Source organism: Crinia signifera, chromosome 1 (genome assembly GCF_055691185.1).
Source record: "Crinia signifera chromosome 1, ASM5569118v1, whole genome shotgun sequence".
Classification (NCBI taxonomy): Eukaryota; Metazoa; Chordata; class Amphibia; order Anura; family Myobatrachidae; genus Crinia; species Crinia signifera.
In genome coordinates this window covers 362420480-362445558 of record NC_139217.1, presented here as the reverse complement: position 1 = coordinate 362445558, position 25079 = coordinate 362420480, and the positions used below count along the sequence as shown (strand labels likewise).

At 42.2% G+C, this 25079-nt stretch overlaps 1 protein-coding gene across 1 annotated transcript in view; it reads left to right on the top strand.

Annotated features, from left to right (window-relative positions):
• The window catches only part of LOC146009682 (MORN repeat-containing protein 3-like), a 55036-nt gene that overhangs the window by 21923 nt on the left and 8034 nt on the right, over positions 1-25079 (top strand). Inside the window, exon 5 of the mRNA XM_083150142.1 lies at positions 21569-21732. Coding sequence (XP_083006268.1) covers positions 21569-21732 — 164 coding nt within the window. The remainder of the gene's footprint in view (positions 1-21568; positions 21733-25079) is intronic.

Below are 25079 nucleotides of genomic sequence, written 5' to 3'. Positions count from 1 at the left end.
GTAAAACACAATAATACATGAACAAGCCCTCACAGGTATCAGGTGTAAAAACTGTTATGATAACAAACCGGTGACTAAAGTTATTGTTACACTATATTCTCTTGGTTTTATATTTGTTACCTTATAATTACATATACCGTTACCCTTAGCAACAAGGTTACCATAGTGATGTAAGCATTTACCTAACTCAGAGTTAGGTAAATGCTCTCCTATTCACGGACACTTTGGAGGGCTGTAAACCACATTAGCATATGAATAGATGCTCTTGTATCCATTGTACAATGTATCCCACATGTTGAACCTGTTCACTGGCTTGATAAGAAATAAACCCATTTACATTACTATATGCTTATCCAGAAATAAATCTATACTGCATGTCTAATGCGGCCCCACATGTGACTATGCATGTGACTCACTCGCTAATACGACTAAAGAAATGATGCACATAGACACACGGTTATATTTGAAATCACAGATAGTATATTATATGGGAAAATGGTCCAAAAAGGGTAACAGATATTTACATGGTACTTACACAATACTGTTTAGACTATACACAGATTACAACAACCATAACAATTATACATGTAAATGAACGCAGGCCCAACACCATCCTAACACCAGCATACACACATGGATACAATTACCGCCACAGAGACAGGGGAAAAGAGCCCTCCTTGGATCACATCTTCTTGGTGAGACTGGGAGATCAGAGAGAGCCTAAGAAACCTAAAGTATAGTTTTGGGGGCAGGTAAGGGGGCGGGGAAGTCAATCTTGGTTGGCATTGGCTAAAACAAAGAGACTGGGCCTCTCTTTATTGGCCCTCCTGTCCATAGGAGCATCTTCCTGTTCTCATGATGCATTTCCTTTAAATACTCCTTTTGTTCCTGGCCATGAGGCAAGAACCTGTTTTGAATTGATTTGTCCTTGGTGTCCCACATAATGATTCACTAGATTACACAGTTAAAATATATCTAAGGTCATGTATTGTGATCACATTACAATCACCATACTGACCTTGCGTCTGTGGCGGCAATTACAACATTTCTACATATAAAGTATGGACGATCATATTCCAATACTTTGGGGTATACACAAGTGTACATACAAAAAGGAATATCACTATGATTTAGCCAATAATGCATTACGTCCGTCCTTGTCCGTGAATTTATGCTAATAAGACGCGACTGCGCCTGAGTATTGCGTAAAGGCCGACCGTAATACGCCAATGGCGTTTGAGGTGCAAATACGTTTTCCACAGTCCACCCTTTGATAGTAAAATAAAACTATCACACTACACAATTAATAATTCATAATTTCGCATTAATTTCCATATTTCATAAAAATTTAAATTTTTCATACAAATTTTCATTGATGGATCGTGTGTGTATGTGCAGTAAGAGGGGATGTATCATTTTTGCGCTATGGCTAATCCAAGATTAATAATAAATGGGGGGAGTACATTTATTTACTGTCGGCATGTCTAAACCATGGCCCTGCAACAGTTAGAGGGTCACAGCCCAGACACGCCTGACTGGAATGATACATTTGGGGACGTGTGTGTGTGTGTGTGTAAGTGCGGTGTTCCTGCATTGATCGTGTGTTGTATAACCTTGCCGCAGGGTGTAATAGGGTGAACAACCTTCATATGACCTATAGAAGATGATGGAAGAAACATTGATGGGTATCATAAGAAAACAATTTTCCAGGATGATGTAGAGAATTTCTTGAGAGAGCGGGGGACAGTCATTTCTTTGAGAATTTTACCAATGAGTCATGTGTCAGGGTCATCGCTCCACCTAAATAACACCATTTGTTTGGATTCACAAAAACACCTTTAAATGCTTGCTTGTCACAGATAAAAATAAACGTCATTGTCAGAACTCCGCCTCTCCTTATCCACCCTTTGGTAGCGGCAACACCTTGGGGAGAAAAGAGATGGGAAAAACACAAGAACAAAGTAAAGTTTTCATCTTCTGCCTGTTTCTTCTTTCTTCGTCTGGCCAGGGGATAATTAGGGTAGTCTTTCCTTTGCCTTTATCCTTCATTAGATATCTCGGTTTATTCGACTCTCAGTCACCCCGGAACAAGAGCTTCTAGCGATACTTCTTTCTCGTCGCTTCTAGCATCAACCACTTCCGGGACATTGACCTTTTTACAACGGGACGGATGGATCCAAGCTTCCTTTTCTGCAACCTTTACTGCTGTGGTGCTGAACATAGTACTTGGTTCGGTCCTTCTCACCGATCTATCAAACAACTTGGGCATAACAAATTTCAGATCACAACAAAAGTCCCCTGGCTCCAAACAATCACAGTCCTTTACAGGCAATTAGGATGTCAACACTGATGACTTTCTCTGCTGCATTGTAACTTGTTGGTTCTCCTTCATAAGATATAAACAGTCACTTTATTATCACACTTTAGCCATAATGTGGATGTCTTCTGAGCAATAAATTGAAGGGAGACAGGTTAAGTGGAGTTCTGAGAGTGGTTCTGATACTATACAGCACTATCTGCAATGCCTCAGGCCATAGCAAACCCTTATTTCAACCATAACTTTGCTCAATTTCCTGGGATCCGCAAGGAGTATAGAGTTTACCATCAATCCCTAGGAGCTTACACATGACTTGGAAGACTTTTCATATACAGTGTGTACTTTTGGGATACCATATCTCTAAACAAATACATCAACACATACTAAGAGAAAAAAAAGAAATTCCTAAACAGTTCTAGAGTGGACTGTACAAAGTCAATTTGTATTACCTGCAAAGAATCCTCTGGAGGAGGAATGTGGAGATGGCTCTGTGGGAACAGCCTCTCCAGTGTCTTTCCTCAGACAAGTAAGGCAAGACATTACCGTCTTACCTGCCTGTGGACCGAACTCTGGGGCCCACCAGTAAGTTTTGACCAGTTATCACATACCTTCACTACCAAGACAAGTCAAGCCATAGGCTATCTCTGCCATGACAGTGTGGCATGCTCTGGGAGTCACTGGTTTTCCTTGTCCATCTTTCCATTCCTGTCCACATCCCTTTGGCTTCCAGACTGCTTTCTCCTGCAGGGAACACAAATCTTGCACCTCTATATAAAGACACAGACATTTACATGGGGAACAAAAACATTATTCGCAAAGCGCGTAGCTCACCCAGCTGTCCCGCCAGCATGGCTATCATCAAGTGACACTGATTCCTTATCAAAGGTGTGGGCTTTACACTTGATAACAGCCACTCTGTCCGGCAGCTGTGCGGCTGCCAGGAGTCCTCAAATATACAACGCTTGCGCCACTGGAGTGTCAGCTACTGTCACAAGATCTCTGAGGCGCCATAGGGCTCCAAATCTCTTGTGTTACCCCAACAAACGTACTTAAAGTTGGCATAGATATTGACTGCTTTTCCCTCAGCCAGCTCACGCATCTTGATCAGTGGCACTAATTAAGCCACTGTTGCTGAGGGAGATGGTCCAAGGGGACCCAGTCTCTACTATACCTTCTCCATCTATTACGGTATAGCCAGTGCACAATTCTCCCATTTCGGTGTCTCTGTGGCAGCTGCCATCAGTGGGGAAAAAAAATTACTCATCTCTACCTCTTCCACCTTTGGGGATATGCTGCAAAGGTCCGATTCAAACACTTCATGCCATCATGTTCGTCTAGGCTCTCACTAAATTCTACCATTCCAGCAACCTCAGCATCAACTCCCCCCTCTGTGCCTTAGAGGGCACACCTGATAAGAGTGTTGCTGGGTTTACAATATTACTGGTAATATTTATAATTTTCAATGCAAGTTCCCATTCAGTGAACTTGGCTGATGTTTAGGCAGAATTTTGGGAGTGTCCAGACTCTATGGGGAGCAAAAAGAGCCAAAACACACCTCAACATCACATCCTCAGTCTTGTTTACCGGTAGTGCTATGGCAACTACACTGGGTAGACAAGTAGGAAGTGCTCGAGAAATTGGGTTGAATTGTTCACTGCAGTACGACATTGGGTCAGCTGACATCACCAGGTTTCTACATCACTACTTTGGTCGCACACCCAGCAAGTTATTTGCAGTGCAAATCACATGGTCCTTAAAAATACAACACCAGGTTCCTTTTCATGTGGAACCTGTCTTGGTCTGTCTGACTCAATTAATTCCTGCATTGGAAATGCCAAACCAGAGAAACATGGGATTCATTCTTGGTAATATCACCAACTGTCTAATGAGACATGGGTTTGTTGCTGGGTCTGCGACTGGTATAAGACCTTCCTTCCATATTACAATTTCTATGGTAATGTCCTTACTGTTTGTATTTAAAGCATACTGGGGTTGTCTTATTTTGTTGTTCAGTATGCTGGGGTCTGGTTGGTCCGTTACTATGAGCACGGATGGTAAGGGTCATTAGTCTATTGGTCAGTGGCAGCCTCCGTAAGGGCATCTATTGTCATGTCCTTCCAATTCGGGAAGAAAATCTACAGTTTAGTATTAAATGGTTCTTTTAGTCCTTCTATAACCACAGAAACAAACCATCTCCCTATGGGGTTCAATTGTTTCAGTCAGGGGTAACTATGCATCTCGAACTGTCTGTCAATGACCTGTCAAAATATTCACCAGGAAATTCAGTATTCTTTTGCTGAATGCTAAAGATTTTGTTGTACTCAGTAGTACAAGGAAAATACTTGCTCAATTGAAGATTAATTAATCGTATATTTTCCTGATTGTCAACACCATTTAAAATCCTATTTTCCCCCACCTGGCCAATGTATGGGGAAAGACAGGCTTCTAATATGATACTCCAATCCTTATTTGTGAGTCTATGTGAATTTTCCTAAATCTCTGATAAACTTTTGACAGGCCGTTTTTGTCTTGGGTCAGGGAACTCTCGGATCAAAACATTAAGTCTGTCCTTGTCAGAGGGCAATGTATACCCACCTGCCTTACTGGAATCACCCCATCCGTATCTGGCTTTCCATAAGGGGCATGACGGGTGCAAGGTGGGCGTACACAAGTAATTTCTTGGTTTTCTAACATGGTTGTCTCTGTGGTGTCTGGTGTGTCATACTTACCTGCCCCTCCTTGTAGATTACTGGCGTCAGCCGTCTCCTCTAACTGGGAGTTCTTATAATTCCTCCTTAACTGGGCTTGTCTCTGGCACACATTTATCGGGTAGGAGGCGGCTGAGGTCAGCATTACATTGGCTTCACTTTCCGGATCCTTAAGTGGGATTTAAAACAAGGTACAAATTAATACAATTTTAAGATGGTACATTTATTTTAGTTTCTCCTGTGGCGGTAATTGCCCCCTTGGTAATATAACATGGGGTGTGTGTGCAGCTGTACTTCTCAAGTTAGCTGGGCCCGCGTTCATTAAACAATTCTTATGACTTTGTATTTGAACTTCTGTTTGCCACAAATTTACAGAATCATTTTGCTTCAACTTTTCCTTTTTGAATTAAATTTGACAAATTTTATCTTTCACTGTGAGCAGAACTTCAGGACCAAAACTACCAGTATCAGGGAACTTTACCTCACACTTTTTGGTCAGCTTGACCCATTCATTCAGGTATGACACATCATATGCCATATTTCTGTTTAATAATGTATCCAGGAGATTCTTTGGGCATGTAACTCACGCCCCTCTTAACACTTTGGTCTATTCCAACCGGTTTCTTTACCGCACTGCCGGTTGGACCTAACCTTTCTGTCACTTATCCCTGGATACCTTATGTCCTATGGTCAATTCCAACCGGTTTCTTTACCGCACTGCCGGTTGGACCTAACCTTTCACTTTCACACAGACGATCCTTCTCCAAGAGAACGCTACCTCTCCTGCCAAGAGGATCGGTGGGGTTCTGAGGTCCCCCACAAAACTATTGCCCCTTACAGCGAGCAATTCGCTCTCCGCACTGCCTGTGGTAACTACCAAACAACCTCAACCTAGTTAATGCCTCTGATCGGCGGTCTTTAACTACCTAATAGCTGAGGTGTTCAGCAATTCCCTACAGTAGTACAGCAGGTTACGCTGATCAGCACCGATTCCACAGTAACCTCCACCGCCTTTGTTAAATAAAACAGACTTGTTTGCTGCTTTGATTTAATAGACTTTCATAACCATTGCCTGTGACCGGCGTTACTGTATTATGCTTCAGTCGCTGCCTCTGATCGGCGTTCTACGACCGGCGTTCACTCAATACACTCACAGATTCAAACAAGCTGACTTATTTTTCTGTACAGAAAATATTCCCATCATGGTAGTTCTGTCCCCGAATACTGCTCCAGGACATATTCCCTTAAAATTCAAAATATTATCTTAAAAGGTGTTTGAATTGTTTTATCAAAGGCAATAACAATGTAAAATCGAATAAATTGTGATTGTATTAATCTAAAATAGGTACTCTTTACCTAGAACGGCGCCCACGATTGAAATCGCGGGCGTCGGGGGTAAAAATCGCGGTGATCGCGGTCATCGCGGGTAAATCGGGATGGTCGCGATGCCCGCGATGACCGCGATTTTCCCATAGGGAACAATGTTAAAAAGCCTAATTGACCGCGATTTTACACTTAAATGCCTCAATGGACCCGATTTGGGCATAGAAATCAATGTAAAATGGGCCACACAGCCCAAATAGGGCCAATGAACCGTTAAATGTCCCCCCAAATTTTTAACGCCACCCCACGATCCACGCCAACCCGAAGCGTGGCGAGCGCAGCGAGCCCGCGAGGGGCGGCGGTACGCGTTCTCCGACCTTTTCATGCCCTACTATCCACGTCGGCGTGGTGTGAGAATATAATAGTGTGGCGAGCGCAGCGAGCCACCGTGCCCGAAGCGTGGCGAGCGCACGCGGATACCTTCACAGGTAGACGCGTCCCCTCGCGGGCTTCACAGGTGTCCGGGTCGCCACGGACACCTGTGAAGCCCGCGAGGGGACGCGTATAACTGTGAAGGTTGGTTGTGGTTTGTTGGAGGTACTCTGTCCTGCGCGCCTCCTTCGGCTGCCTGAAAATTACCACTAAGGTCACCCTCAGACCTTAAATTATGGAAATGCTAGTGGAGTGGGTGTGGTAATCGTACTGGGCGCCAAAGTTAAAATATAATGTGATTTATTGGTACAAACATGAAAACATATTCATCAGTGTATAAAACACATAAGAGCAGTGTATAAAACACATAAAAACACATAAACAAAAGTGCAATTCTTCTTACCCCTAAGGGTATTTGGAGCCTGCAAGGATGGAAGGGGCAGGATGCAGTCCGGAATGTGCACCCTGCTCTAGGCTCCAAATACCTTAGCACTGGGTTGGTCCTGATGGTTAACTTGTGGATACCAGTCACTGCCGACGCGTTTCGAGCATCAGGGTGCTCTTCTTCCTGGGCGCAGTGACTGGCATCCACCTAGGGCTGGTATTTATGGAGAAAACAAGCGCTGCGTCATATCCGTGACCGGAAGTGCGTCATCATCACTTCCGGTCCGGCGGTTCCAATAATAAAGTGTAAAAACATATGTAAAACATATAGTTCGCCTCTATATAGTCTCTAGTCTGGGGGGGGCATGCCTCAGTAGTGTCCCCTGGTGAGAGTGTCCCGTTAGGTTACACGAATGCGATGTACGTATCGCAGCTTCAGGGAACCTGGTCTGGATGACTACTTCCGGTCCCGGCTGCCTGGTTGGCGGTGCGTGTATTCGTGGTTGGCGGAAGTTTCATTAGTAGCGGAGGCTCAATAGTAGATATTCTCCAGAGGTTTTGATATGTGAAAAGAGAGAGATGATCAGAAAAGATGCTTGAAAATATGATAGATAAAGGGATAATGAAAGTAAATGAATATATGATGAATGGCAAACATCATAATAATGGAAAATGAAAATATATGATTGAAGTAAAAATAAATAAAATAAAATAGAAATAAAATAAAAATGGAAATAAAAATAAATAAAAATAAAAATAAAGTAAAAATAAAAATAAAAATAAAAATAAAATTAAATAAAAATAAAATAAAAATACAAAATAAAAATACAATGAAAATAAGAATAAAAATAAAATAAAAATAAAATAAAAATAAAAATAAAAATAAAAATAAAAATAAATATAAAAATAAAAATAAAAATAAAATAATAGATATGAAAATAAATATAAATATAAATATAAATAAAATAAAAATAAAATAAAATAAAAACCAAAACTGATGCGTGAAAAATGGAGATGCGTATTTGAAAAGAAGAAAGACGGTGGAGATGAGGATAAACAGGGTGGCCAGATGTTTGTGAGACTGAATGGGGCATGTTTGATCACATGAACCATTTCAGTTCGAAGTCTTTATTGAGACCTGTGGGTACTAGTGTTTTTAACTGAAAAATCCAATTCATTTCTTTTTTGGCTAGTCTTTGTTCAACATCACGGTGTCTCCAGGATGCTTTGATGGCTTCGATTCCAAGGAATGTTTTGATATGGTTGGGGTTGCAATTGTGTTTCTTTTTGAAGTGATCAGATAATGAATGGATTTCTAACCCTTTTTTGATGTTCCTAACGTGTTCTGACATCCTCGTTTTCAGGGCTCTTGTTGTTCTTCCTACATAATGAAGGCCACAGTTGCATTCTATTAGGTATACGATGTTAGTGGTATGGCAAGTTATGAAATCTTTGATGTGGTAAGTTTTGCCATTCATGGTGAATTCCGTGATTTTCGTTTTCTCAGTTTTCACTGTTTTGCACATGATGCAGGTCCCACATCGGTGGAAACCTTTTGTCTTAATCCGGGTATTTACAGTGGTATCTAGAGCGCTCCTGACCAATTTCCTTTGAAGGTTTTCTGCTTTTTTATAAATGAAAGGCGGTTTTGGTGGGAGGTCTTTCATTAGAATGGGGTCCTTCTGTAGTATGTGCCAATGTTTTTTGAAAATTTGTTCAAGTTTTTTATAATGTGAACCATAAGTGGTTAGAAAAGCGTATTTGTTTAATTTGGATGTTTTGGGTGGTTGTTTATCCAGGAGTCGCTCTCTTGTAGTTTCTAGAACAAATTCCTTGGTTTCTTTCAGTTCAATCTCTCTGTACCCTCTGGCTTTAAAGTTTTTCATCATGTTCCCCATTTGTTCTTGGCATACCTCTTCCTCTGTACAGTTTCTTTTGATGCGGAGGAGTTGGCTTTTGGGGACCCCATCTAGCCATCTTTTTAAGTGCTCACTGTCTCTCTGAATATAACTATTGGTGTCTGTTGGTTTACGGAAGGTCTTGGTGTGTATGTTTCCCTCTTTTACGTATATTGTAAGATCCAGAAAATTAATTTCGGTTTTGCTGATTTGGAATGTGAATTTTAAATTTACATTATTGTTATTCAGATGTTGGCAGAAGGATTGTAGATCTTCCTCTTGTCCTTGCCAAAAAAAGAGTACATCATCGATGTAACGATGCCATGTGACCAGATTTGCCTCCCATCTGTTGTTATTCCAGATATTCTCTTCCTCCCACCTAGCCAGGAAGAGATTGGCATAAGACGGGGCAAATCTGGTCCCCATGGCAGTCCCGGTTTGTTGTAGGTAGTAATCTCCTTTGAAGAAGAAGTGATTATTTTTGAGTATAAATTCAATGCTCTTAAGAAGGAAATCTATCTTCTGAGGGGAGTGTTCTGTTTTTTCCAAGAACCATTTTGATGATTGTAGACCATCGTTATGGTCTATGATAGTGTAGAGCGATGTGATATCTGCTGCTATCATATAGGTATCTTCACTATGTTTGATGGTCTTCAATTTGTTCAAGGCATCTGTGGTATCCTTCAGATAGGATTTGGTTTGGTGTACTAGAGGTTGTAGATGATGGTCTACATATGCTGATAAGTTACTGGTAAGGCTATTGGTTCCCGCAATGATGGGTCGACCAGGGGGATTAAGTTCATCTTTGTGCATTTTGGGAAGTATGTAGATGGTGGGAGTTGTGGGATCTGATATGCATATGAAATCTTTTTCTTCCTTGGTAATGATACCATTTACCTGGGATTCTACGAGGAGGTTTTCAAAATTCTTTGTTATTCTAGCGGTAGGGTCACCTTTAAGTTTTTTATATGTGGCAGTTTTTAGTTGGTTCAGGACTGCCTGTTCATACCAGTCTTTCTCCATGATAACCACACTCCCCCCTTTGTCCGATGGTTTAATAACAATCTGTGAATTTTTTTGGAGGTTTTTGAGTGCCTGTTGTTCTTTCCTTTGTAGGTTCCATTTGGTGATGTATTTGGTGTTGTTGAGCTTCTCAATGTCGTCTGTGACCAGTTTGGCGAAGGTCTCGACATATGGGCCTTTCATATGTGCTGGGTAGAAAGTTGACTTTTTCTTAAAGGGGTTGATGTCCACTTCGTCTGTGTTCTCAGGTATTGTTTGTTCTTGGTTATTAAAGAATTTCTTTAAAGTCAGTTTCCTGACATACTTCTGTACATCTATGAAGGTTTGGAAATGGTCCATAGTACTGGTAGGTGCAAATTTTAAACCTCTCTGTAGAACTTTTTCTTCCGTGGTCGATAGTATATGACTGCTCAGGTTATAAACCCGGCATGGTTCTTCTGGGATATTGTCGGTGGTTTTAAGAGGGTGGGTGATTGTTTTCATCTTTTTAGTTTTCAGAAGTTTCCTTCTTTCTTTTTGTTTCTGTTTGCCTCCCCGTTTTCCCCTTTGGTGGGTTTTCCTTAATTTCTCCAGTTCCGTCCTTTGTTTAGAAAAGGGCTGTGTGTGGGTGCTTCGTCCAAGGGATAGAAGCGGTTGTGTAAGGGTAGTTCATTGTAATAGTTGTTTCGATATCTGTAGTTTTCCCTAAAATTCCTCCTTGGGGTAATCCATTCTGTGTCTCGTCTTCTCTGGTTGTAATTTCTGTTGAATGTTGGTCGAGGGGGTACTTGTCGTCCATGGTTATGTAATTCCTCTCTGTAGGGACGTTCTCTGTTGTTATATTGTGGTTGGCGAGGATGTCTTTGTTCCTTTCCGTATCTTCTAGTTTGGAGGTTGTCCTTCTCTTTTTCTCTGTCCTTTTTATTCTTCTTGGGTTTTTTTCCTTGTTTCAAAAAGTCAAAGTCTCTCTGAAATTTCCGCCACTTCTTGTTGACCAGTTTCCGTGTATTTTTCTCAATTTTATGTTCTATTTCTTTGTGTAGTTCTATCACATCCTCCTGCTCCTCGAACGGTTGTATGAGTTTTTGTATTACCGTAATTTTCTCTTTCAGATTCTTCAGATCTTTCCTTCTTTCTCTGATTATGAGGTCGATAAGTGAAAAGGAGCAATGATTTAGGATGCATTCCCATTCTTTTTTGAACTCGTCTGAGGCGTCTCCAAAAGATGGAGTCTTTTTGATGGTGAGTCCTCTGGGGATAACTTTTTCTGCCTGGTATTTCTCTAGGGCAGCTATTTCCCACCATAGTTTGTTTTCCTTTAAGAGGCATTTGCTGAGGCCGGCCATGGCTGTTTCAATATTGTCGTCGCTGATATCTTGTTCTTTAAATTCAAGATAGAAGGCTGATTTGACTAAGTTCTCTCTTTCATTGAAGTGATGAAACATGGTGCAGCAGGGGTGAGTTCCTCCGAGGGAGTATTGGAATATTGGTTGTGGTTTGTTGGAGGTACTCTGTCCTGCGCGCCTCCTTCGGCTGCCTGAAAATTACCACTAATTTTCAGGCATATCATATCATATTTTCAAGCATCAGAAAAGATGCTTGAAAATATGATAGATAAAGGGATAATGAAAGTAAATACCAGCCCTAGGTGGATGCCAGTCACTGCGCCCAGGAAGAAGAGCACCCTGATGCTCGAAACGCGTCGGCAGTGACTGGTATCCACAAGTTAACCATCAGGACCAACCCAGTGCTAAGGTATTTGGAGCCTAGAGCAGGGTGCACATTCCGGACTGCATCCTGCCCCTTCCATCCTTGCAGGCTCCAAATACCCTTAGGGGTAAGAAGAATTGCACTTTTGTTTATGTGTTTTTATGTGTTTTATACACTGCTCTTATGTGTTTTATACACTGATGAATATGTTTTCATGTTTGTACCAATAAATCACATTATATTTTAACTTTGGCGCCCAGTACGATTACCACACCCACTCCACTAGCATTTCCATAATTTAAGGTCTGAGGGTGACCTTAGTGGTAATTTTCAGGCAGCCGAAGGAGGCGCGCAGGACAGAGTACCTCCAACAAACCACAACCAATATTCCAATACTCCCTCGGAGGAACTCACCCCTGCTGCACCATGTTTCATCACTTCAATGAAAGAGAGAACTTAGTCAAATCAGCCTTCTATCTTGAATTTAAAGAACAAGATATCAGCGACGACAATATTGAAACAGCCATGGCCGGCCTCAGCAAATGCCTCTTAAAGGAAAACAAACTATGGTGGGAAATAGCTGCCCTAGAGAAATACCAGGCAGAAAAAGTTATCCCCAGAGGACTCACCATCAAAAAGACTCCATCTTTTGGAGACGCCTCAGACGAGTTCAAAAAAGAATGGGAATGCATCCTAAATCATTGCTCCTTTTCACTTATCGACCTCATAATCAGAGAAAGAAGGAAAGATCTGAAGAATCTGAAAGAGAAAATTACGGTAATACAAAAACTCATACAACCGTTCGAGGAGCAGGAGGATGTGATAGAACTACACAAAGAAATAGAACATAAAATTGAGAAAAATACACGGAAACTGGTCAACAAGAAGTGGCGGAAATTTCAGAGAGACTTTGACTTTTTGAAACAAGGAAAAAAACCCAAGAAGAATAAAAAGGACAGAGAAAAAGAGAAGGACAACCTCCAAACTAGAAGATACGGAAAGGAACAAAGACATCCTCGCCAACCACAATATAACAACAGAGAACGTCCCTACAGAGAGGAATTACATAACCATGGACGACAAGTACCCCCTCGACCAACATTCAACAGAAATTACAACCAGAGAAGACGAGACACAGAATGGATTACCCCAAGGAGGAATTTTAGGGAAAACTACAGATATCGAAACAACTATTACAATGAACTACCCTTACACAACCGCTTCTATCCCTTGGACGAAGCACCCACACACAGCCCTTTTCTAAACAAAGGACGGAACTGGAGAAATTAAGGAAAACCCACCAAAGGGGAAAACGGGGAGGCAAACAGAAACAAAAAGAAAGAAGGAAACTTCTGAAAACTAAAAAGATGAAAACAATCACCCACCCTCTTAAAACCACCGACAATATCCCAGAAGAACCATGCCGGGTTTATAACCTGAGCAGTCATATACTATCGACCACGGAAGAAAAAGTTCTACAGAGAGGTTTAAAATTTGCACCTACCAGTACTATGGACCATTTCCAAACCTTCATAGATGTACAGAAGTATGTCAGGAAACTGACTTTAAAGAAATTCTTTAATAACCAAGAACAAACAATACCTGAGAACACAGACGAAGTGGACATCAACCCCTTTAAGAAAAAGTCAACTTTCTACCCAGCACATATGAAAGGCCCATATGTCGAGACCTTCGCCAAACTGGTCACAGACGACATTGAGAAGCTCAACAACACCAAATACATCACCAAATGGAACCTACAAAGGAAAGAACAACAGGCACTCAAAAACCTCCAAAAAAATTCACAGATTGTTATTAAACCATCGGACAAAGGGGGGAGTGTGGTTATCATGGAGAAAGACTGGTATGAACAGGCAGTCCTGAACCAACTAAAAACTGCCACATATAAAAAACTTAAAGGTGACCCTACCGCTAGAATAACAAAGAATTTTGAAAACCTCCTCGTAGAATCCCAGGTAAATGGTATCATTACCAAGGAAGAAAAAGATTTCATATGCATATCAGATCCCACAACTCCCACCATCTACATACTTCCCAAAATGCACAAAGATGAACTTAATCCCCCTGGTCGACCCATCATTGCGGGAACCAATAGCCTTACCAGTAACTTATCAGCATATGTAGACCATCATCTACAACCTCTAGTACACCAAACCAAATCCTATCTGAAGGATACCACAGATGCCTTGAACAAATTGAAGACCATCAAACATAGTGAAGATACCTATATGATAGCAGCAGATATCACATCGCTCTACACTATCATAGACCATAACGATGGTCTACAATCATCAAAATGGTTCTTGGAAAAAACAGAACACTCCCCTCAGAAGATAGATTTCCTTCTTAAGAGCATTGAATTTATACTCAAAAATAATCACTTCTTCTTCAAAGGAGATTACTACCTACAACAAACCGGGACTGCCATGGGGACCAGATTTGCCCCGTCTTATGCCAATCTCTTCCTGGCTAGGTGGGAGGAAGAGAATATCTGGAATAACAACAGATGGGAGGCAAATCTGGTCACATGGCATCGTTACATCGATGATGTACTCTTTTTTTGGCAAGGACAAGAGGAAGATCTACAATCCTTCTGCCAACATCTGAATAACAATAATGTAAATTTAAAATTCACATTCCAAATCAGCAAAACCGAAATTAATTTTCTGGATCTTACAATATACGTAAAAGAGGGAAACATACACACCAAGACCTTCCGTAAACCAACAGACACCAATAGTTATATTCAGAGAGACAGTGAGCACTTAAAAAGATGGCTAGATGGGGTCCCCAAAAGCCAACTCCTCCGCATCAAAAGAAACTGTACAGAGGAAGAGGTATGCCAAGAACAAATGGGGAACATGATGAAAAACTTTAAAGCCAGAGGGTACAGAGAGATTGAACTGAAAGAAACCAAGGAATTTGTTCTAGAAACTACAAGAGAGCGACTCCTGGATAAACAACCACCCAAAACATCCAAATTAAACAAATACGCTTTTCTAACCACTTATGGTTCACATTATAAAAAACTTGAACAAATTTTCAAAAAACATTGGCACATACTACAGAAGGACCCCATTCTAATGAAAGACCTCCCACCAAAACCGCCTTTCATTTATAAAAAAGCAGAAAACCTTCAAAGGAAATTGGTCAGGAGCGCTCTAGATACCACTGTAAATACCCGGATTAAGACAAAAGGTTTCCACCGATGTGGGACCTGCATCATGTGCAAAACAGTGAAAACTGAGAAAACGAAAATCACGGAATTCACCATGAATGGCAAAACTTACCACATCAAAGATTTCATAACTTGCCATACCACTAACATCGTATACCTAATAGAATGCAACTGTGGCCTTCATTATGTAGGAAGAACAACAAGAGCCCTGAAAACGAGGATGTCAGAACACGTTAGGAACATCAAAAAAGGGTTAGAAATCCATTCATTATCTGATCACTTCAAAAAGAAACACAATTGCAACCCCAACCATATCAAAACATTCCTTGGAATCGAAGCCATCAAAGCATCCTGGAGACACCGTGATGTTGAACAAAGACTAGCCAAAAAAGAAATGAATTGGATTTTTCAGTTAAAAACACTAGTACCCACAGGTCTCAATAAAGACTTCGAACTGAAATGGTTCATGTGATCAAACATGCCCCATTCAGTCTCACAAACATCTGGCCACCCTGTTTATCCTCATCTCCACCGTCTTTCTTCTTTTCAAATACGCATCTCCATTTTTCACGCATCAGTTTTGGTTTTTATTTTATTTTATTTTTATTTTATTTATATTTATATTTATATTTATTTTCATATCTATTATTTTATTTTTATTTTTATATTTATTTTTATTTTTATTTTTATTTTTATTTTTATTTTATTTTTATTTTATTTTTATTCTTATTTTCATTGTATTTTTATTTTGTATTTTTATTTTATTTTTATTTAATTTTATTTTTATTTTTACTTTATTTTTATTTTTATTTATTTTTATTTCCATTTTTATTTTATTTCTATTTTATTTTATTTATTTTTACTTCAATCATATATTTTCATTTTCCATTATTATGATGTTTGCCATTCATCATATATTCATTTACTTTCATTATCCCTTTATCTATCATATTTTCAAGCATCTTTTCTGATCATCTCTCTCTTTTCACATATCAAAACCTCTGGAGAATATCTACTATTGAGCCTCCGCTACTAATGAAACTTCCGCCAACCACGAATACACGCACCGCCAACCAGGCAGCCGGGACCGGAAGTAGTCATCCAGACCAGGTTCCCTGAAGCTGCGATACGTACATCGCATTCGTGTAACCTAACGGGACACTCTCACCAGGGGACACTACTGAGGCATGCCCCCCCCAGACTAGAGACTATATAGAGGCGAACTATATGTTTTACATATGTTTTTACACTTTATTATTGGAACCGCCGGACCGGAAGTGATGATGACGCACTTCCGGTCACGGATATGACGCAGCGCTTGTTTTCTCCATAAATACCAGCCCTAGGTGGATGCCAGTCACTGCGCCCAGGAAGAAGAGCACCCTGATGCTCGAAACGCGTCGGCAGTGACTGGTATCCACAAGTTAACCATCAGGACCAACCCAGTGCTAAGGTATTTGGAGCCTAGAGCAGGGTGCACATTCCGGACTGCATCCTGCCCCTTCCATCCTTGCAGGCTCCAAATACCCTTAGGGGTAAGAAGAATTGCACTTTTGTTTATGTGTTTTTATGTGTTTTATACACTGCTCTTATGTGTTTTATACACTGATGAATATGTTTTCATGTTTGTACCAATAAATCACATTATATTTTAACTTTGGCGCCCAGTACGATTACCACACCCACTCCACTAGCATAACTGTGAAGGTATCCGCGTCCCCTCGCGGGGCTCGCTGCGCTCGCCACGCTTCGAGCTCGGTGGCTCGCTGCGCTCGCCACACTATTATATTCTCACACCACGCCGACGTGGATAGTAGGGCATGAAAAGGTCGGAGAACGCGTACCGCCGCCCCTCGCGGGCTCGCTGCGCTCGCCACGCTTCGGGTTGGCGTGGATCGTGGGGTGGCGTTAAAAATTTGGGGGGACATTTAAGGGTTAATGGGCTCTGTGGCCCATTTAACATTGATTCCTATGGCCAAATCGGGTGGATTGAGGCATTTAACAGTAAAATCGGGTCCATCGCGGCTTTTAACATTGATTCCTATGGGAAATCGTGAGCATCGCGGGTACATTTATGGCCGGCCGCGACGCGACCGACACGATTTTCATGTTTAACATTGGTTTCAATGGGAAATCGCGGGCATCGCGTCGGTCGCGTCGCGGCCATACATAAATGTACCCGCGATCAGCACGACGGGCGCCGTTCTAGGTAAAGAGTACCCTAAAATACATTATCAATAAGTATTTGCATCATTGGTAATATATTTTGTAAAGGAAATGGATCGCTAATGCTTCCACATAAAGGGCGCAGGCCCGGACGCACGTGTTCAAGTAAACGCAAGTGCGTCTGTGGCAAGCGCGTTCACTCGGAAGCAAATGCGCCTGGGACAAGCGTGTGCACAACACCGGCTTGCACTCGGTGGTGCCACGTATAAGATACGCACACCTTTGTTTAATTGTACCACGCTCTATACAGATGCTATTGCGCACTTAGACGTTCTTGCGTCACGCACGCAATTACGCTGCATACTCATTCGCACATGCGTCTGTGTCCCAATGTAGATTACATAAACACGATCGCATGTGTAATGGCGTCTAGCATGTGTCCTGATGGATCACTCTCACACAGTATACTCAGTCAAAAATAAACGTGCTAGCATACAGTTTGAGTGTGATTTCACTGGACTCACATGCATACATCAGTAATGCAATTGCATCACAGTTTACAATTTTATAACAATACAATCACACTTTATAACTCCATACCTTTATCACCCAGTGTATACTTAAAAAAAAAAAAAAAAAAACTTTGTACAGTTCTGGCTAATACAGTTTAACAAACTCATTTAAACCCCCTCCTGCTTCTGTCCCTCCTCCTTCTCCCCCTCCTTGCAGCTGCTGCTATAATGCTTTATCTTATGGAATGCAGCAGCGCGGGGGAAGGAAACCTGTGGGTCAGTTTACAGCACACAGCTAAATTACAATTGCTCTGTTAACAACACAGACCTGATAAATGGGTTTCTAGACAATTCAAACACCCAAAATCCCTCATTTGTGGCAAACAGAATTTCAGCACTTCAAAACAGTCTTTATGCACAACAAATACAGTATAACAATTGCACCGTCTTTGGGCCTAACTCCTAGCAACTTTCAAACCGATACAGCTCGGACGCCTCTCAATTAATACTCAGGGTACACTCTCACGCGTTAAAAGTGACCCCGGCATTATGAGATGCACTCTGTATCGCTGTGCCAGTTTTAAAGATTGTAGGCCCCACGTTGGGCGCCAATTGTAAAAACTGTTATGATAACAAACCGGTGACTAAAGTTATTGTTACACTATATTCTCTTGGTTTTATATTTGTTACCTTATAATTACATATACCGTTACCCTTAGCAACAAGGTTACCATAGTGATGTAAGCATTTACCTAACTCAGAGTTAGGTAAATGCTCTCCTATTCACAGACACTTTGGAGGGCTGTAAACCACATTATCATATGAATAGATGCTCTTGTATCCATTGTACAATGTATCCCACATGTTGAACCTGTTCACTGGCTTGATAAGAAATAAACCCATATACATTACTATATGCTTATCCAGAAATAAATCTATACTGCATGTCTAATGCGGCCCCACATGTGACTATGCATGTGACTCACTCGCTAATACGACTAAAGAAATGATGCACATAGACACACGGTTATATTTGAAATCACAGATAGTATATTATGTGGGAAAATGGTCCAAAAAGGGTAACAGATATTTACATGGTACTTACACAATACTGTTTAGACTATACACAGATTACAACAACCATAACAATTATACATGTAAATGAACGCAGGCCCAACACCATCCTAACACCAGCATACACACATGGATACAATTACCGCCACAGAGACAGGGGAAAAGAGCCCTCCTTGGATCACATCTACTTGGTGAGACTGGGAGATCAGAGAGAGCCTAAGAAACCTAAAGTATAGTTTTGGGGGCAGGTAAGGGGGCGGGGAAGTCAATCTTGGTTGGCATTGGCTAAAACAAAGAGACTGGGCCTCTCTTTATTGGCCCTCCTGTCCATAGGAGCATCTTCCTGTTCTCATGATGCATTACCTTTAAATACTCCTTTTGTTCCTGGCCATGAGGCAAGAACCTGTTTTGAATTGATTTGTCCTTGGTGTCCCACATAATGATTCACTAGATTACACAGTTAAAATATATCTAAGGTCATGTATTGTGATCACATTACAATCACCATACTGACCTTGCGTCTGTGGCGGCAATTACAACATTTCTACATATAAAGTATGGACGATCATATTCCAATACTTTGGGGTATACACAAGTGTACATACAAAAAGGAATATCACTATGATTTAGCCATTAATGCATTACGTCCGTCCTTGTCCGTGAATTTATGCTAATAAGACGCGACTGCGCCTGAGTATTGCGTAAAGGCCGACCGTAATACGCCAATGGCGTTTGAGGTGTAAATACGTTTTCCACACAGGGTATTTTCTTCAACAAGTACATTAGATTTGGATGTACAGTAAGTCATTTTCTGACACTCCTCTTAGAGCAGTACAGCACATGTGCGCACTTATAGGTGTCACCTACACAATCTTTCTTAAATGCTTTTTTAAAAGTAATAAAGTATGATTATACTGCATTTGGAATGTATTGCATAGGCATCACATTATATTACATATATTATGCTAAAAGAATTAAAAGATAATAAATATCTCAACAAATAGTTGCAGACAAAGTATGTATGAAACTAGTTTTAGAAAGTAGGCAAGAATGACCTAGAGTGCCACTCCGACTAATATTGGAGAAGGTAGTCTCCTTTAGGATATAGCAGTGGTTCCCAAACTGTGTGCCTAGGCACCCTGGGGTGCCTCGAGATAACGGTGCCTCAGGTTGGGAATCCACGACCAAAACAAATGATGGTACTTGTGTATTATCATGGCGCCCCCGATATTAAGTCACACGACTTTTAATTGCATTGCATGCCATACACTGGATGCACACCGATGCGATGCAATTTAAAATTGTATAAGCCCCCTATAAGATTTTAAAGTATAGGCGAGTGCAGCAAGCCACCGAGCCCGAAGCGTGTTGAGCGCAGTGAGCCCCGCGAGGGAAAGCGTATTACTTTACATCTATTCTGCGTGCGCTCGCCACGCTTCGGGCTCGGTGGCTCGCCACACTATATAAAATCAACTCCACGCTGACGTGGATAGTGAGGGTATGAAAAGGTCGGAGGACGCGTACCGCCGCCCCTCACGGGCTCGCTGCGCTCGCCACGCTTCGGGTTCACATTCATAGTGGTGGTGGCGTGGGGCAATGTTCCCTCTTATTTTACGAAGGCTGTGTGCGGCAAAAGATTTTGGCTGTGCAACTTTGGAAGGAAATTTAAATTTTTGTGTGTCACTTATATATAACTGGAAAATGATGTTCAGTATTTGTGTTAACTTTACTTCAAAATGATAATAAACATTTAAACATTCAAAACACAGCACACAATGTAGTTAATGGGTGAAACACACATTAATTGAGTCCACAACTGCAAAAAGGGACCACTGCTGCTTTGTGCGCTCTGTTGTAATGTCTGTGCGCACGCTTGTTGAGTTGTGTGCGCGCGCACGTGCGCACAGCTTAGAGGGAACACTGGCGTGGGGGTGCATTTAACATTGTAAGCCCCCATTAGGGTGCTTATACAATTTAAAATCGCATTGCATCGCATTGTATGGCATTGTATGCCATATACAATGCTATACAATTTTAACATTGTATGACATCGGGGGAAATCTCTTCACGTGGTCTGCAAGACGATGGGCGCCGTGATAATACACAAGTACCCAAATTATTTTTTATGCTCAAAGTGATAGGCAAAACCAGTGCTGGTGGCTGCCAATCATAAAAAGTGTGAACCATTAGAACCACAGCTATGTTCCACACCACATAACTGAACCTGAGGGTGACAGTTATGCACAATTTACTTAATTTTGAATGTATCCATAAGAAATTTTTGACTAGGGGTGCCTTGAACAAATGGTGACATCCTAGGGTGCCGTGGTCAAGAAAGTTTGGGAACCACTAGTATATGGGGATCCTGTGCTTTAGGAATGTGTGTATGTTTGTTTGGAGTTCCCAGGCCTCCGGTAGTGACTTCACCTCTCTCATTCTGCCCAATTCCTAGTGAAATGGGCAGGATGGGGTGGGGGAATAATTCTGTGAATTGCAGGTCTATGGGGAAAATGCCAATTGTAGCATTTTATCGAATGACCAGAGGAGCCTGCTTGCTCCCTATCGGGATCGACTGAATTCCTTATTGCTTACTTAATTTTTAATATGATAGCCACACACCCTTTCAGTACCGGGACTTGGCACAGCTAAAGGCTGCTGTCCTGGGAACCTGCCAGACCGCTATAACATGGCTAGGACCAGATAATTACTGTAGTACCTTAAACTCCTCTTGTTCACCTAGAACTATTAATATGTCAGTATACAGAGAACCATGGCTTCACCTGACAGTAGCACTGCCCTAAGCCAACCATATTCAGGTAAACTAATGCTTTGTCTGTTAACAGTCAATGGAGATCGATATGAAGGAGCCTGGCAAGATGGGAAGAAGCACGGACCTGGCACATTTTTCTATATCAATAAACGCCAGATCTATGTGGGAGTATGGAAAAAGGATGTTGCTAAGTGTGGAAAAATTGAGGACTTTGAACTTGCTGGACCTATTCCTGAGGTAAAGTCTTTCAAACTTTGACCAACAACTGATCTATGCATGCTGCCTGATTCTTACAGCTGCAGTCTGACTCAAACTTCAGTATAAAAGCAGTCAGAAATATTAACCGTAAAGCTTATGTATGTAGCCTCATCTCTCACATAGGATATTATACCCCATGGAGCATTCAACAGAAGCCTTAGTTATGGCACCGATGCACTTAGTTGATCCAACCAGTGCTGAGTTTTAGTGAACACATCCCCTTGCATGTTAGAGAGGGGATTCGCACCTCGGGGTGAGAGCGGGTGTTCGGTCGGGCTGCAGGCAACATTTACCTAAGCTGCGAACATATGCAAGAAAAAAAGAATGTGCATTGCTGGCTGATTTATTACAAGACGGTTCAAAATTTATAAAATAATTTAATATATAGAAAAGAAAATAAACATATATAACACAGTAAAATGGTTAGAAATTACAGATGAAAATCCGATTTAACATTAAACTAGAGCTGTGTTTGCTGCAAAATGAGATTCAAATAGATTAAATGCTTTCCAACTGTATATGCTTGGGTGTATATTACCAATCCTTGATGGTGCAGTGGCTGATGAGATTTTGGAAGTGATGGTAGAGGATATATGAATCCCACGTTTGCAATACTTGTTTCCCACAAGTCCCTTGGTGAGATTTTTGTAGAAATTTCAGGAGTCCTGGCTATTTATACTGCAGGTCGCACTTGTAAGCTGGTTAATTAGGAATGAGGGCAATACATCCCATATGCAAAGTCCAATTGTGGTGAAAATTAAGTAACTCACAGGGTCAATCAGCCAAGGAATGGTGAAGGCACACAGTTGGAGTTATGAAAAATTGAAGCTCAACGCGTTTCCCCGGATGCTACACTCAGGAGCAAAAGCCGGAGTGTACCATTCGGGGAAACGAATTGAGCGACCATCATTTGTGGGAGGTTCCCCCTACCCTGCGATTGGATGTTACTGTGTAACATCCATTCACAAGCCCCTGTGAGCGAGTTACCCTTGCGAATGGGTGGCGCCAGCCAACCAATCGCAAGGTGGGGTTTGGTGGTCAACCAAAATAACCACCTATGTTAGGAGAGGAAGCTTTAGGGAAATCTGAGACAAAAAAGAGGGATTTTTGTAAGAACTTACCGTTCGAATCCCTTTGTCACGGCCTGCCACAGGGGGACGCTGGTGCAGCAGGGCATACCTGTGAGGGCGCTCTGGAGGGGTCCCACTGGTGGAGGTGCAGGGTGCTGGTCCTGTGTGGCTGGGCGTTCTTCCAGCATGCTGACAAGGTCTGGGCTGTTTAGAGCCAGGAATAGCTCTCTGAGCACTGGACTCCTGCGGCGCCATCTTGGTTATGGGCAAACAGCCCATTTTGCCCTTACTTCGGTCCAGGAAGTCCCACACAGATGGGAACCGCCTAGGGGTATTTAGGAGGAAGGCCTGGTACAGGAAGTTGCCAGTGCAACGTCTCCACAGTCTAGTACTGTGGCCACTAGTTCTCTGTGCTCCGTTACTATTTCAAACAGCTATTGGATTCCAGCACAACTACGGGTTCAGCTACCAGCTTCTGCTGAAGTCCTGTCTGCCAGTATAATCCAGCCTGCCTATTTCGCACTCCAGGTGGTCCTCCAAGCCTCTACATTCCGGTATTACCCTCCGCCAAAGTGCCTACCCTCGTGTCGGCGACGCTGACATACTTGCAAGTGAACTTCCTGCTGCTGTCACAGTTTACCATCAATAAACCCATTCATGCAACAGCCGCTCATTCGTCCAGCACGTTTATTATACAGAGGTCCAGGCACTCCTGAAGTTCCCGTGTCCGTATCGGGTCCACAAATTTCCCCAGGCGTGACAGTTTGCACTGGCCAGATGGATTCGGGAACCGGCCAGGGAACAAGTCCGGAGATATTGCATGGCATCGCCTCCCGATTGGAAGGATTAGAGGGGTCCCAGCAGCGGTTGGCCCAATGCCTGCAGGAAATCTCAGCCCGCCAAGACACCATCCAGGCCTCCTTAGTGAACATGGCTGCAGTCCGCCGGTCCGAACCTCCAAGCCCTCCAACTGCTTCCGCCCCAGCTGTGGTGTCTCCATCTTCACTCCGTCTTTCCACTCCCAATAAGTATGATGGTACTCCTAAGCTGTGCCGTGGATTCATCAATCAGTGCGACATCCATTTCACCCTCTAGCCCTTCAACTTCCCGACTCAGAAAGCAAAAGTTGCATATATTGTATCCTTGCTCACTGGACCCGCACTGGAATGGGTCTCTCCCCTATGGGAACGGGAAGATCCTAGATGACTATTCCGAGTTCCTTGATACGTTTAAGAGGATCTTTGATGAGCCGGGTCGTTCTACCTCTGCCTCGATGGAGATCATGCGCCTTTGTCAAGGGAATAGGCCTCTCGGACAATATATTGTACAGTTTCAGACTTACGCTTCAGAGCTACGCTTGAAAGAAAAAGCACTGATCTCAGCGTTTTGGAACGGCCTCTCAGAACGCCTGAAAGATGATTTAACAACCCGAGATGTACCAGCCAAACTGGACGAATTGATCTCCCTGTGCAATAAGCATTCGCGAAAGACAATCAGAGAAAAACAGAGGTGATCGATATCGCTTTCGGCCATCCTCCTCCAATCCAGTAGCCGTCCCAGCTTCGGCTCCCCCCGACGAACCCATGCAAATCAATTGAGCTCAGCTTACCCCAGAAGAACGTCAGAGACACCGCCGCGAGAATCTGTCTCTACTGTGGTACCGCAGGGCATATGGTGGCAAATTGTTCTCAGCGACCGGGAAACTCCCGCTCCTAGCCAGGCCTGGAGACACCAGGTTAGGAGTATTATCTCAGTCTCCAAGTATAGCAGAACCAGTTATGTCCATAACATTAGACTCGCCTCTGGGTCCTAAGACTGTGCTTTCTCTTTTAGATTCTGGAGCCGCAGAAAACTTTATTACTGCCGAGTTGGTTCATCAACTAAAGATTCCCATCAGAGACCTCTCCCGAAGTATTTCCTTATCTGCCGTGGATGGAAGTCGAATTTCTTGTGGGTCGGTGACTCAGCAGACTTTTTCCCTTCCTGTTTATGTTGGAGCCCTCCATAGGGAACAGATTCAGTTTTTAGTTATTCCGAAAGCCTCGCATCAAATAGTTTTAGGTTATCCCTGGTTAAGTCTGCATAACCCCCATATTGATTGGCAACGGATGGAAATACTGTCGTGGGGAGAGTGTTGTTCTTCCACATGTTTACCCAAGATTCAACCCCTTAATAAAGTTTCCATCACTCCCTCCTTGCAAATTCCGTCTCCATATGTCTCTTATTCCAATTTTTTCAGCAAGCGAGCAGCAGAGG